At 34.8% G+C, this 15598-nt stretch overlaps 2 protein-coding genes across 3 annotated transcripts in view; both read right to left on the bottom strand.

Annotated features, from left to right (window-relative positions):
• The window catches only part of unc-119 (unc-119 lipid binding chaperone), a 91842-nt gene extending 76843 nt beyond the window's left edge, over positions 1–14999 (bottom strand). The window contains exons 1-2 of the mRNA XM_065507498.1: positions 14492–14999; positions 14246–14418 (exon numbers count right to left, since the gene is read on the bottom strand). Coding sequence (XP_065363570.1) covers positions 14246–14418; positions 14492–14880 — 562 coding nt within the window. The 5' untranslated portion in view covers positions 14881–14999. The remainder of the gene's footprint in view (positions 1–14245; positions 14419–14491) is intronic.
• On the bottom strand, positions 2982–6536 carry LOC135957113 (uncharacterized). Of its 2 annotated transcripts, XM_065507789.1 has the most exons (2): positions 4714–6536; positions 4505–4639 (listed from the first exon to the last, which is right to left on the bottom strand). In XM_065507789.1, the coding sequence occupies exons 1-2, from the start codon at positions 6280–6282 to the stop codon at positions 4631–4633; spliced, it is 1578 nt and encodes a 525-aa protein (XP_065363861.1). In that variant the 5' UTR covers positions 6283–6536; the 3' UTR covers positions 4505–4630. The 2 variants fall into 2 exon arrangements, with proteins under 2 accessions (XP_065363860.1, XP_065363861.1); XM_065507788.1 differs by having other exon boundaries at positions 2982–6536.
• Positions 15000–15598: the final 599 nt, after the last annotated feature.

Below are 15598 nucleotides of genomic sequence, written 5' to 3'. Positions count from 1 at the left end.
TCTACACATTCGTCTTCTAAATACTCATAGTCTGTACAATTGTCAATGTTGCCTTCGAAGCCCGACGCGGTATTAATCACATTTGGACTAGATTCCAGCCATTTCTTTAACCGTGTTGAATCAATAATACCCCTATAAGGCATTTGAGTCACTTGAAAATTTTCAACGTCAGTTATCTCATAGCGATCATTGCCAACGTACTTCTGAACGATATAGGGTCCTCGGTATTTAGGAATAAACTTCTTATTGGTACCAGTAGTAGTGTCAACATTCCTAATAACTACTAAATCACCTACTTCAAATTTCCTGGCAGCCCTGTGGCTTCGGTCATAATACTGTGCGTTATATTCCTGAGACTTCTTAACTGCCCCCTCTGCCGAGGCTCGTATAGCATCAAGGTCAACCCTCTCCCTATCAAAAACCTCCTGCAAATGTTCGGTGAGTTCGTCTAGAATCTCCCCCCTTTGCTCCACCCCAAACAACATTACGCTCGGTGTCTGTTTAGTAGTACTGTGCACGGTATTATTAATAGCGAATTCCACCAAAGTCAGCTTTTCAACCCAATTAGCATGATCAATCGGCTCAGTCAATTTGGCTAGCATTGCCCTTAAGTCGCGATTCACCCTTTCTACTTGGCCATTCGATTGCGGTGAGGCAACCGACACCCTCACATGTGCGACGTTACGCTCGGACACAAAACGCTCAAATTCGCTAGAAGTGAAACACGACCCCCGGTCACTAATTATACGCCTCGGTCTACTATAATTCTCAAAATACTTGGTCAGAGCACAACATACCTCCTTGGTCCCCGGGGAGTTTACGGCGTAAAGCCTGACAAACTTCGTGAACGAATCCACTACCACTAACACATGTTTCCTCTTGGAATTTATAGCCGGTAACGGTCCGAAATGATCGACGTGCAGCGTATCAAAAGGAACAGGCCTTTTTTCAATATTATACAAATGCCTCTCATTCTTACGGTTGGATGTAGAATAATAAATACACTTTAAACAATTCCGGATAAAGTGATTTATCTTTCCCCTCATACCTGGAAACCAATAGTGTTTACTAATCTGATTGATACACTTCTCCACCCCAACATGACCATACTTCTCGTGCGTGAGCCTAATAATATTCTCCTCCATCTCCTTAGGTACATATAATTGATTCTGCCCTTGTGTTCCCCGCCGAAACACCAACCCGTTCTCCAAGAAGTAGCCTTCCACATCCCCGTTCTCTAGTTTGTTACGAATTCCCAATATGTCCTGGTCCCTACTTTGAACTATTTGAATATTTACATCCACATCAGATCCATCCATAATTACGGCGATGGGAGTGCGACTCAGTGCATCAACGTGAGCCATCCTCTCACCTTTCCGGTGCTGTATTACATAATCGTAATTCTCTAGTTCCAAGGCCCAACGAGCGATACGAGGATTCATCAATTTCTTCCCCAACGTAAGTGCCAGTGAACTGCAATCCGTAACTATTGTGAACCTTACTCCCTCCAAAAATATCCTAAACCTCCTTAGCGCGTATATGACCGCCAGTGTTTCCAATTCGAAACTATGGTACCTAGACTCAGCTTCCGAGGCAGACTTAGAATAATACGCAACGGGATGAAATTTCCCATCCACTTGTCTCTGCAGAAGTACTGATCCAAACCCTCGCGAACTGGCATCAGTATGCAGCTCAGTGTCTCGAAAAGGACTATACACTGCTAGAACAGGCGCATGAATCAACCTATCCTTTAGTTCACAAAATGCGTCGGTACAAGCCTCTGTCCACTCAAATACAGAGTCCCTTTTTGTAAGGTCCGTAAGTGGTCTAGCGATTCTCGAAAAATTTGGAACAAAGCGCCGAAAGTACGAAAATAAACCCAAACATCGCTGAACCTCTTTGGCGTTTGTAGGGATCGGATAATCTCGAATCGTCACTATATGATCCCCATTCGGCCGAATTCCCATTTGACTAACGTGAAATCCTAAATAATCAAGTTCACTATACCCAAATTTACATTTCCCTAGATTCAAATTCAACCCATGTCCGCTCAACAGAAGTAAAACCTTACGCAATATCTCAACGTGATCTCTAATATCCTCAGTTGCTATAATAATATCATCCATGTACACTACAACCTTCCCAGCATCCACAAGTTCCCTCAATACCATGGTTATAAACCTCTGAAATACCGCAGGCGCGTTGCGTAAGCCATATGGCATATAACAAAACTCATATTGCCCAAACGGCGTAACAAAAGCAGTATACTTAATTGAATCAGGATGAACCCTGACCTGGTGAAACACCTCTTTCAAATCAAGGGTACTAAAATACCTCTTATTCCCTAAGTACTCCAGACAATCCTCGATTACAGGTAACGGAAAATTGTCCCTAAGCGTTATTCTATTAAGGGCGCGATAATCAACACACATTCGCAGTGTGCCATTCTTTTTCCTCACCAATACTAATGGGGAAGCATATGGGGACTCACTAGGCCTTATTATGCCCTGTTGCGACAAGCGATTAAGTGTTTCCCTAACCTCCTCACGCTCCCGATGAGATAATCTCCTGGGTGCACTGAATACCGGGACGTCATTAATCAAACGTATTTGCATGGAATATTCCCCTTCCTCCCGCCTAATGTCCGTCACATCGAAATAACACTCAGTTAGCACCCCCTTAATAATATCAACATCACATTGACCTAGATTAGGGTCAATGTCAATTCCACCTCCTAAATCAGGCCCATTTGTATCCATAAGGTCACCCGAATATTCGACCAAGTCCCCATCACAACCAGGAATTGTGACACATGCACCCAACCGTTCAGAAGTAGTAGCAACATTCAATAAATCAAAATTACCATTTTCTAAACCGTTTACATCAGAAAAAGGCAAATTGAGGATTTCGTTTTTGTCATTAATAGCTAGAATCTTTTCCCCCTTCCCTCGTGGGCTTCTACAAATATTAAAAGATTTAAGTGCACTTGAAACTGGTTCACTTATTTCAGATTTATTTAAATTTAAATTCAAAAGCATTTCTTTATCATATCTTTTCTTCAAACGACATAGTTTAATATTTAATTTAGAAAGTATATCCCGACCAATCAACAGTGGTACGACCGCCTCCTCATCAGGCAATACAAAACAGTTATGTATTACTACAGAACCTTTAAACATTATTTTACATTTAACTACACCAAAGAAATTTATTCTACTCCGACCAACTCCTCGAAATGACGAAACGGTCTTCTCACTATTGACTGCAAACGGTAATATGGACTTCTTTATGCAACTAACCGGACTACCAGAATCAAAAAGGGAAATAATTGACTTTAATTCAGTGCACTTATCTTCAATATTAAACCATATTCAACCCATGTCCGCTCAACAGAAGTAAAACCTTACGCAATATCTCAACGTGATCTCTAATATCCTCAGTTGCTATAATAATATCATCCATGTACACTACAACCTTCCCAGCATCCACAAGTTCCCTCAATACCATGGTTATAAACCTCTGAAATACCGCAGGCGCGTTGCGTAAGCCATATGGCATATAACAAAACTCATATTGCCCAAACGGCGTAACAAAAGCAGTATACTTAATTGAATCAGGATGAACCCTGACCTGGTGAAACCCCTCTTTCAAATCAAGGGTACTAAAATACCTCTTATTCCCTAAGTACTCCAGACAATCCTCGATTACAGGTAACGGAAAATTGTCCCTAAGCGTTATTCTATTAAGGGCGCGATAATCAACACACATTCGCAGTGTGCCATTCTTTTTCCTCACCAATACTAATGGGGAAGCATATGGGGACTCACTAGGCCTTATTATGCCCTGTTGCGACAAGCGATTAAGTGTTTCCCTAACCTCCTCACGCTCCCGATGAGATAATCTCCTGGGTGCACTGAATACCGGGACGTCATTAATCAAACGTATTTGCATGGAATATTCCCCTTCCTCCCGCCTAATGTCCGTCACATCGAAATAACACTCAGTTAGCACCCCCTTAATAATATCAACATCACATTGACCTAGATTAGGGTCAATGTCAATTCCACCTCCTAAATCAGGCCCATTTGTATCCATAAGGTCACCCGAATATTCGACCAAGTCCCCATCACAACCAGGAATTGTGACACATGCACCCAACCGTTCAGAAGTAGTAGCAACATTCAATAAATCAAAATTACCATTTTCTAAACCGTTTACATCAGAAAAAGGCAAATTGAGGATTTCGTTTTTGTCATTAATAGCTAGAATCTTTTCCCCCTTCCCTCGTGGGCTTCTACAAATATTAAAAGATTTAAGTGCACTTGAAACTGGTTCACTTATTTCAGATTTATTTAAATTTAAATTCAAAAGCATTTCTTTATCATATCTTTTCTTCAAACGACATAGTTTAATATTTAATTTAGAAAGTATATCCCGACCAATCAACAGTGGTACGACCGCCTCCTCATCAGGCAATACAAAACAGTTATGTATTACTACAGAACCTTTAAACATTATTTTACATTTAACTACACCAAAGAAATTTATTCTACTCCGACCAACTCCTCGAAATGACGAAACGGTCTTCTCACTATTGACTGCAAACGGTAATATGGACTTCTTTATGCAACTAACCGGACTACCAGAATCAAAAAGGGAAATAATTGACTTTAATTCAGTGCACTTATCTTCAATATTAAAGGCAACACTCACCATTTGGAATGCGTCCACTGGGTCCGCTTTGTCCTCATCGTCACCAACAACAGCAGCTAAGGAACGACTTCTTTTCGGGCAGTTCTGGCGGTAATGGCCCACTACACCACAATAGAAACACGAATTTGGTGGTCTGATAGGCTTAGGGCATTTACTCTGGTAATGTCCATACTGCGAGCAATTGTAGCACCTTATGGCATCTTCCGCAGTTTTGGCAACACCTTGTTGAACGGCAGGATTCATTTTAATACTGGAACTTATTTTTGTGTCAGCCCCCAACCTTTTCGAAGTTAAAGCAGTATGACGGCGTCGCTGCTCGAAGCGGTCAAGGCGACGAATTAATTCTTCCATTGTGCTCGCCCCATATAAAAATGTAATGTGACTCCCAGACTCTGGTATACCGTCAATAATCAAATCCACCAGCTCCTGTTCTTCAATAGTGGACTGATTTGCAATTGTCTGCATTGCTATCACATAGCTTAAGGATGATTCCGTCGGTAGGAGCTTACGTGCTTGTAACTGACGATACACCTCCTGTCGCGTGACCGTACGTCGGAACACTTTGATCAACCTTGACTTCAGTTGTGAATATTCAATTGGGCCCAAGTTGAATACAAAATTTTTCGCCGTTCCCAGAAGCCGGCGTCGCAGCCCAAGGCATCGCTCTCTATCACTGTACCCACACATCTCGGTATAATCTTCAAATTGTGTAAACCACTTGATGACATCATAGTGGTCATCACCACTGAATGGTGGGACAACAGCATCAATCTCACCTAAATCTATATGGCGTCTTTGACCATTTGTATTTGCCTCAATGGTCCGAATCTCTTCCTGGGCACGTAATATCTGTAGTCGCAACTGCAAAGTTTTTAATTCGGCCTCTAGTGGATCATCCATGTTGGCAGATGGGACGGCATTAGTTTTTTGCGACGAGGCTGCAGAATGAACCACCGGGTCAGCATAAAACTTCGTAGGGGTGGTTACTTTTGATAAGTAACCTATGGCATCAGTTCTGACCGCAGCTGTCGGTTGAGGCATAGTACTTACTTCACTTGAAAGCGCTAAAAAATTTAGCAGCGGGGTGTTAGCATAAGCGCTGATTTTATTGTATGACTGATTGTCGGCAGGCATACTTTCCGAGGACAACATGTCTCCAGAACCCTCAGTTACATAAGGCATCTGTTCGGCAGGATTTTCAATTGATTTTGCTTCATCGGCAGGCACTGTAGCGGCAGGCAGCATTAATGCATCAAGCGTAATTTCATCAGCAGGTATCTCACTATGTGGCTTAGGGGCAGCAGGTGGCACTGTGGCAGCGTTTTTGGTATTATGCAGTGTACTTTCAATACTGGTTGGTGCGGATGCCTTTGCACCCGGGCACATGCTGGCAGCACCTAGTGCCGGCAAAATATCCTCGGTATCCTTTACTGACATAGACATTCTACCAGCGGATATCTCCTGTTCGTACAAAGTACGCAACTGAGCAATGGTGGCCGATGATGGGTAATTAACTCCCTTCTCAGTAAGGGCTTCTAAAATTTCTTGCCTTGTAAGACGTGCAGCCATTACCAAACAAATGTACACTCACAAATATTATTCCAAACAATAATTTATTTTACGGCAAGCGTGTGTGTACCCCACACCTGAATTTTAATGATTTAATATTTTATAATTTTATTTATTTTGTGTTTCACACACGTGTTTTATTTTATTACAAGATTTTTTTGTCCTCTTACAAATGGCGATCGAACAAGGAATGGAGTAAAGTTAGCGTCAATCCAGTTACAATAACTGACATACTTGGGGTTGCCAGATCAAATCACTACAAATTAATTTTCACAAATTTGATCAATATTACACAAAAATTAATTTTGTCAAATTTAATCAAACGCAATAATAGTCAAACTGACCGACAGTAGAGTGACCACTTTAATATCACAAAGTATACTTTGTGTTAATATGAAGAAGAAGAAAAAGCAAACACTAATATCTATGTATTTATTTAATATCAACAAAAAACACAACACTATTTCCACCACTTGTTATTTATTAATAAGCACAATTAATAATATTAATTTTAATTAATTTTTTTTTCGTTTAAAACTCGAAAGATCTTTATTTTGTCACAAAAAATGAGCAAATTATCAAAATTAAATTAGTTTCTATAATTCTGTCCGTCCACGTAAACAAACCCGCTGCAGCGCGCTGTTGATATTTTCTAGTAGTAGAAAACGAAACACAAAGCAAGTGTCAAATAAAGTGAGGGTTGGAAAAGCGACCAACTACAACAAACACACAGTAATATTTTAACTAATATGTACGTATATGTGAGTGTTTGTTTAAACACTTTTATTTTTAATAAACAAAATAAATAAAAAACACTTTTCTTTTACAAAATTCACTGCACTTTTTTATAAAGAAATTCAAGTACGCACCTTATTATTTTTTAAATATGTTTTCCAAAAATAAGAAATAGACGTTGGTAATTGCGGAAAGTGTCCAAAAAATGGCGATCCTTTTAAATTAAAAAGGAAATAGAGCTCATTCGCCAAAAATTGCCAAATAATTGTTTTTTTTTCTCGAAAATTTAAATCGCAGGTACGGAAAAATTTAAGAGATATTTTCATAATTTTTTCACGTTTTTATTCCCTATTATATTCTAAATAAATCCAGATGATCAAAAAATTCTAAAATTTGTTTAACAAAATTTTTAAAAATTTGTAAATGGAGTTTTGAAACTGCCGTTAAAAATATTTTATTTTTTTGGTCATACCTGCGAATAGGTTAACGGTATCCTACGAAGACAAAAACTCATATACAAGTAAATATGGGTATTTTTGAAGTAAAAATGAGCTTTTATAAAAAAAATATGTTAATTTTGTTACTAAATTTCTTGTTCTAGTTGCCTGAGACACGTTAGTGGCCTGGCGAATTTTTAATAACTTTAACATTTTTTGACCAATTTCTGTTTTTTATATGTCATTAGAACGACAATTACGTACAGATTTCTATTCTTTTAAATTAAATTGCAAAAGTAATTTTTTAATGGCAAAATTTTTACAAAAACTAAAAAAAAATTAATTTTTTCCTCTTGTCAATCAATTTTTTTATTTTTTTTATTTCATATTTTATTTATTGTATCTTCACAAAATAATGTGAACCAAAGAATAACAAGAAGGGAAGCCTCTCAATTTTTCTACAACAACAACTTCTCTCTCTTCTCACATACAAGTAGTAAGTGAATTCAACACACTTGAGAGAGAGATTTGACTTCAAAACTTTTTCTTGAAAATTGCAATAAAATTGCAATTCTAACACACTTTTTCACAGACACATAATATTATTTTATTTTTTTCCACACATATAAACCATTAAAGTAACCGAAACATGTATATTTTGCACAAACGAAAAATATTTTTTTTAATTATTTTGACTTTTAATTTTTGGTGTTGAAATTAAAACTGAAAAAACACACTTGTAAAATTTGGTATTGAAAATTAATAAAAAGTTCAAACAGATTTAATTTTTGCAGAAATTATGGAATAAAAAGAAGAAAAATCGAATTATATAATCTTTCCAGTTCAAATATACATTAAATCATTTCAGAATTGTTTGAATTTTTTAAATTTAATTGTAATAAAATTTTGTTATAATTTTTAAGGTCGCTTTTTTACAACTCTGTGTGTTTGAGGAGTGTGGTGAAAGTGGTTTGAAAACTAATACATATAAACAAAATGTTACCAATACATGCATAGAGTTAGGTTTTTTATAACAACCGACTTAGGTTTTTTTTGACAGCGTTTCACTTCTTGTTATTATTCTTTGATGTGAACTATCAATAATTTGTTCAAATCTTAAATCTAAATATTATTTTTTATTTACGTACCACCACAGTTGGACGAAAAATTATGTTTAATTTATAGATCCTATCATTAGCGCAGGTCTGTTGGATTCCTTCTTCTTAGTCGGATGTAGCCATTACTTCTCATTAATGTTCGTGCAAGTGGGTTTGGGTGAACTTCTAACTTTTTAAAATATGACTCCGCTTGTTTTTTTATTTCATTTTTCACCAGGGAGACACCTAGGTCCTTATGAATGTTAATATTTCTCACATACCAAGGCGCTGCTGTTATCATTCGTAATATTTTATTTTGGAATCTTTGAATTTTTTCAATATTAGTAGCTGAGGCCGTGCCCCATAATTGAATTCCATAGCACCATAAGTGTTTTATTATTGAGCTGTACAGCAAAAGTTTGCAATCTAAACTCAATCTCGAGTTTTTACCAATTAACCAGTAAATTTGTAGTAATTTTAACTTCATTTGAGTCAATTTCGTATCTATATGCTTTTTCCAGGTAAGACGTCGGTCTAGATGCAGACCTAGATATTTATCTTCAGTTTGTTGAGGTATTATATGATTATTTATTAGGATTGGAGGGCACGATTCTCTACGCAATGTGAATGTAAGATGTATACATTTTTGCTCGTTTACTTTTATTCTCCATTGTTTTAACCACCTTTCTATGTCGAGTATATGGTCTTGTAACAGTACTGATGCTTCTTGGGGGTTTTCATGAATGGCTAGTATAGCTGTATCAGCAGCAAAAGTAGATATGTGGGTTCGACTGTTTGTAGGCATATCACAAGTATATAGCAAATATAGGAAGGGACAAAGTATACTTCCTTGGGGTACGCCTGCTTCAATAGGCTGTTGTGAACTTATGAAGTCTCCCTCTTTAAGAACGAACTTTCGATGACTTAAATAACTTTCTACAAGCTTGTGTGTGTTCACTGGTAAATATTGTTTTATTTTTATCGATAATCCTTCATGCCGTACTTTGTCGAAGGCTTGCGAAACGTCGATGAAGAGTGCAGAACAATATTTTTTTTCTTCAAATGTCTTGGATATGATTTCTACCAACCTGTGAGTTTGTTATATGGTGTTATGTTTTTCTCGAAATCCGAATTGATGAGTTGGAATACAATCAAAATGATTCACTATCGGCTTTAACTTGTGCATTAACAGTTTTTCGAATAGCTTTGATATATTTGACAATAGGCTAATGGGTCTATATGATTCTACTTTACTGTGATCTTTTCCCGGCTTAGGTATCATTGTAACTAAAGAAACCTTCCATTTTGGTGGATAATATTCAAGGCGTAATATAGCATTAAAAATAAATAGGATTATTCTTAATGCAATTTGGGGTAGCTCGAGGAGCATCTTGTTACTGATTTTATCAATACCAGGTGATTTTTTGGAGTTTAAATCAACAATAGCCTTGTTAATCTCTGAAATCTCAAAACGAAGTGGTTCAGCTGTAGTAATATGGGGTAATGTAGGTGGTAACTCTATTATGTCGTTTGACTCGTTTGGGGAAAATACATTCTTTAGATGACTAACAAACAGGTTTCCTTTCGCCCAGCCTCCACTAGAATTACGTAGAGGAGGTCTGCTCATAACAGGACTTTTTAATTTTTTTGTAGCTCGCCATAGAGAGTAATTTGAGTACTGGGTGGCATCTAAGTTCTCCAGATATTTATTGAGTCAGTTTTGCGTTTGTGAAGAAGCATGAGGCGTTTGCGACATTTTCTAAGCTCCGTTTTAAGTTGAGGGGATCTGTAGAGTTGCGAACTCTTCTTTTTTCAGCTAATAACTGTTCAATGTCTGCAGAATAGAGTCTATTGTATCTTATTTGTTGGGTTATTTGAGTGGCGTGTTCAACAGCAAGTTTTAAGTTTTGTTCAAAATTTTTTAGTGAGATATCGATATCTTCTGGTGTTCTTAGCGATATATTTTCTGTACTGTGTGTGCTAATATATTTTCTATATTTCAACCAATTTATTTTCGTGCTTGATATTGCAGAGTGACCAGTCGGGGATACTATTTCTAGGGGGTTCAATAGAGTAACGAAGGTGGGTGAGTGATCCGAGGATAATTCTAATGAAGATTTAACCTGCATTAGTTCCATTGGTAAAATTTTTGTAACTGCAAAATCAATGACATCGGGTATTTTGCTTGGGTCAGTAGGCCAGTATGTTGGTTCTCCGCTCGACAGCACATTCAAATTCAAGTTAGAAATTGTATTAAACAAAGCGCGACCTTTCGGTGTTACAAGTCTTGATCCCCAGTGAGTAAATACATCTCAAAACTTCAGAAGGCTTGGGCACGTCTTAATCCTAACCGATTTACCTAAAAATTTTTCAGGATGTTTTTTTTTACTAATGTTCATCAAACTGGGGGTGAGAATGGCCAAAATCCAACCTTCGTTTATTAAGGGCCACCCTAATAATCAGTTATCTGAACTCGTTTTAGTATGTGACAATGCCCCTTGCCACATTGAGTCCCTAATCACCAATGCTTAACCCTATTGAAATAATTTGGTCCAAAATCAAAAGTATTGTGAAGTCACAGATGAATACACCAACCGTAAATCCTCCTAATGTAGGAGAGCAGAGGATTTTATATCATCAAGAATTAATTAACGATTCCAAGTCCTGTAACTACTGGATATCGCAGTAGAGCTATACAACATACAACATCATTCCACCAAAGCGATTTGGAATTGCAAGATATACCTGTTGGTTAATAAAACTGTGTACATATGTTTTTTGTTTAAAGTATAGCCGACTTCATAAACGCAGTAATGCAAAGCAATTACAAGGCAAAGCAATACTTTGTGATATTCATGAACGCATGTTTTGTAAAGAATCATAAATAAAAACAGTTCACAAATTTGACAGATGCTGCGCATGGACAAGCATTGCGTTTATGAACACTATGCATTGCAATTAGGGTTGCCAGATTCAGATTTGCAAAAAGCAAAAAGCTGGACAAATCAAAAAAACTGGACATTAAAAAAATTACTGAGAAAATGTTAATTTTGATTTTGTGTAAATAATTTTTATTAAAATATATTTTTATCCATTGTAATCAACATATATTTGTATTACACGGTACATGGAAACATGGAAAACTACAAAGCGTGCGTTATAGGTTTTGTTGAGTACATTACAAATTGTGTCAAAAACTTTTTCGAAAAAGTTTATAAACTTTTGCAAATTTAAACCGATTTTAACAAGTAATGTCTCGTTTTTTTCTATATACAATTTTCTTTAAAACATTGTACAAACAAATTATATTTTCATTGAAAATATCCATTTTTTTAGCAGTTATTTAAAAAATTAGAATCACAATTAAATATTTTCATTTTATTCCTTGAAATTTATTTAACTAAACTTAAATTTGTTCGCTTCAGTCCGTCATATACATATGTATATTATTAAATACACGAAGTCTGGTTATGTTTTAATTAATAGTTATACTGACAGTTTTCATACAGAAATAATTTTAACCGACAGTATAACTCTTAGTTAAGGCATAACTAGACTTCGTGTTACTGGGGGTTAGCCAATTCTAAACCTAGAGGTTTGTAAACCATTTTGAAAATCTTTTCAAACTTCCTCTAAATTTGTTCGTATTAATATTCCAGCTCTAATCAGGTCGAATGACATTCGGTTTATTTCTTTAGTATAAAGATTGTTTAAAATAGTAAAAACTCTTTCACAAATAGCTTTGCTTACTGGTACTGAAAATACGAAACATATGACATTTCTTAAATTCTCGAATTCATTCCTTTCACATTTGGTAATAAAATAGGACCATATCATTTGACAAATCTCTCGGTATTTGTTTATAAACTTCACGAAGGCTGCAGTAATCGATATATGTTAAGTTTGTCGTTATCTATTTCTTCAGATATTTGAAGGTTTTGCGGAAGTTTTTGTAAATCTACCCATGAAAATATGTTTTTATTTTAAATTTAAAAATGCTATTTTTAAAAAAAACGATTTTCTAAATAGCTGACCGCTGTTTTTAAAAAGTCTTCTACTTCAGTCTTAAAAGTTTTTTGTTTATTAGCCGAAATTTTTTTAAAATGGTTCAAAAAAATTTGTCATTTATTCTAACTTTAAAACTGTACAAGAGTCATTCTTGTATGTTGTATGAAATTCCTGGATTATGTTTTGCATAAAATATAAAAATGCTTCTGATAATCCTTAACTTTTACATTCTTTCATATGACACGTATTCCCATAAAACTTTTTGGCATTTATTTTTTCCTTTCTTCAAAAAATACATACATTGTTAAAATTTTCTGAATTTCATTTGGAATTTTCTTAATTTCAATTAGAATTTTCACAATTTCATTTGGAATTTTCTCAATTTCAAATGGAAATTCTCAATTTCAATTGGAATTTTCTCAATTTGAAATGGAATTTCTCAATTTCATTTGGAATTTTCTCAATTTCATATTGAAATTCTCAATTTCATTTGGAATTTTCTCAATTTGAAATGGAAGTTCATTTGGAATTTTCTGAATTTAAAATGGTAATTCTCAATTTCATTTGGAATTTTCTCAATTTAAAATGCAAATTCTCAATTTCAATTGGAATTTTCTCAATTTAAAATGGAAATTCTCAATTTCATTTGAAATTTTCTCAATTTAAAATGGAAATTCTCAATTTCATTTGGATATTTCTCAATATCATGTATAATGTTCTCAATTTCAATGAAAAATGGTGTAGTTATAACAATATGAATTTGTAAAGCGATCGTTTACATTGCAAATTTTTGAAAAACTTATCTAAATTTGCTTTCCAGAAATAGAATTTACAGTTTTTGTGGAACGAAACAGCATAATTATTTGCAAAATCTTTGCTTTTCAATATTAACTTTGCACTTTGAACAAGAGAACATACATGGAACAGAAATTGCAAAGAGAATATAAAAATTGCAAAAACTTTGCAAATTCAACTTATCACTTTTCAAATTTTATAGTTCTGAGCAGCGTTGCCACTCATAAAATATTTTTCCTACCAAATTTGTAATTAAAAACTACCAAAGCCTACCAAAACCTACCAAATTTAAAATATTTGAGAAATGCTATATGAATTCGTTTCAAAATTAATAGTTAAAATTATATTATTGCTGCTATAAAATTATCCAGAGGAAGAATGATATTGAAGCAGAGTTTAACACATATTATTAGAAAATAAAAGTTTTGAGAGCCCTTACGCATTTTTTGAACTCAACACTACTAAATAAATACACATTTACCTGACTAAACTAAATATTTTAGAAAATGCTTTCTTCATATTTTGCAAATATGTAGTTTTTTCGTTATTTTAATTATTTTGTTCTTAAAAATACTTCTGTATTCAGAAATATCGTAGCCTACCAAAATACCACAAATATCGGAACAAACCAACCAAACTACCAAAAGTCAATTTGTTAACTTCAAACTACCAATTTTGGTCCAATTGGACCAAAGCGGCAACGCTGGTTCTGAGGAACATAAAGTTTTGCAAATTGATCAAAAATTTGATAAGTGCAAAGTTGTTTTATGGAATAGGGCCCATATTTATGTTTCAATTTATTTTCATTTTACTAGCGCACTGGGTTTGCTAGGACCTTTATAAAACTTTTTAGTTACACATATGGAAGATGTTTTTTAAACAAATACTTACTTAGGTCCGGGGGAAGATTTGGAAATTCGTATATATGTTCACAACTGTTTTTGGAATGAGGTATACAGTATCCAAACTCGAAATCAAACGTTTTCAACAACCTATCCCGAAAGAAATGGCGTTCAATCATTCTAAATTTGTTTACAGGGTTGCTTCCAACAGTAAATTCAACGCTATATAAGAAAAATAAATAGAATTTATGCATGCCAGATTTAAATATTTAACATTGAAACAAAATTAAATTACGTTGCGCCAACAGTTTTTAAATTAAGAAATGCTGGAGTAAATTGATAGCGAACATATCTTCCAGCATTTGGGTCAGAACTTTCCTCCAAGCTAAGCTCTTCCGCTGCTGCTGTCACATTATCAATGTTGCCGTCATTAAATTGTTCACTTGGTGGCTTAGCTATTTCAAAGAGTATAGCTCCACTTTCCATATCTCGAATTTTAAAACGCGTAAAATCAATTTCATATATGTTCGCACTAGGAGAGCATAGGTAATCTTCGCTTATTTTATTAAGACGTAACACATCTTCTGGAGTAATAGAGCATATGTGTATTATTTTGTCATTATCAACTGAGTTTGATTTATTTGTTGATTGTAGTGTATTTAATTGTTTGCCAATGACGCTCATTATTATAGGGTAATTAAGCTTTTCGCAGCAATTTTTTTTAAAATTATTAACGATTTGATGTTATACGCATTTCAACCTCTATAGCCTTTTTTCATTAAATCAAATGTTTTTGTAAACACTTAATTTTTAATTTAGTTTTTTTCAGCGTGAACAAAACAATCTTCTCCTGATTTTTATTTAATCCTTAACAGCTGTTTATGACTAATGTGTGGTGTGTTTATGTTGTTGTAGAATAGAGTGTCCCGACGAACTGAATTTTTGGGAATTAGTTGCAGAAATATGATTGAACCTGTAAGTCCAACGTTATTATCAGGGAAACCGGAAATGTGCTCTAAAAAAGCGTTTTAAGCGCTTTAAATATGCAGTAAAAACATTAAAATATGCTCTTAAAATTTCAAAAATTATGCTCAAACTTTTACATAATTTTTAACCAAAAAATTTACTTTTATTTAAGAAATCAATACGATTCGAATCGTCAAATTCCCCTTATTTTTCGGCTTATTTGTAAGTAAAGTTTTTGCTGGGTACTTTACCTTTTTAGAAATTAATTGTATTTTCAGAGATCGAAAATAACTCGTCCATATACCAAAAAACCCATATTGTGATTTATATTTTTGTGATAAAAATAAATCACTGAAAATAACAGTTATAAAATGATTTTTAGTTAAATGGTTTGGTATGACCCAAGGTATATTAATTATAAGGTAGTGTCATCGGC

Source organism: Calliphora vicina, chromosome 4 (assembly GCF_958450345.1).
Source record: "Calliphora vicina chromosome 4, idCalVici1.1, whole genome shotgun sequence".
Lineage (NCBI taxonomy): Eukaryota > Metazoa > Arthropoda > Insecta > Diptera > Calliphoridae > Calliphora > Calliphora vicina.
Note: the sequence above shows the minus strand (reverse complement) of the source record. Positions and strands in the feature narration are given on the sequence as shown.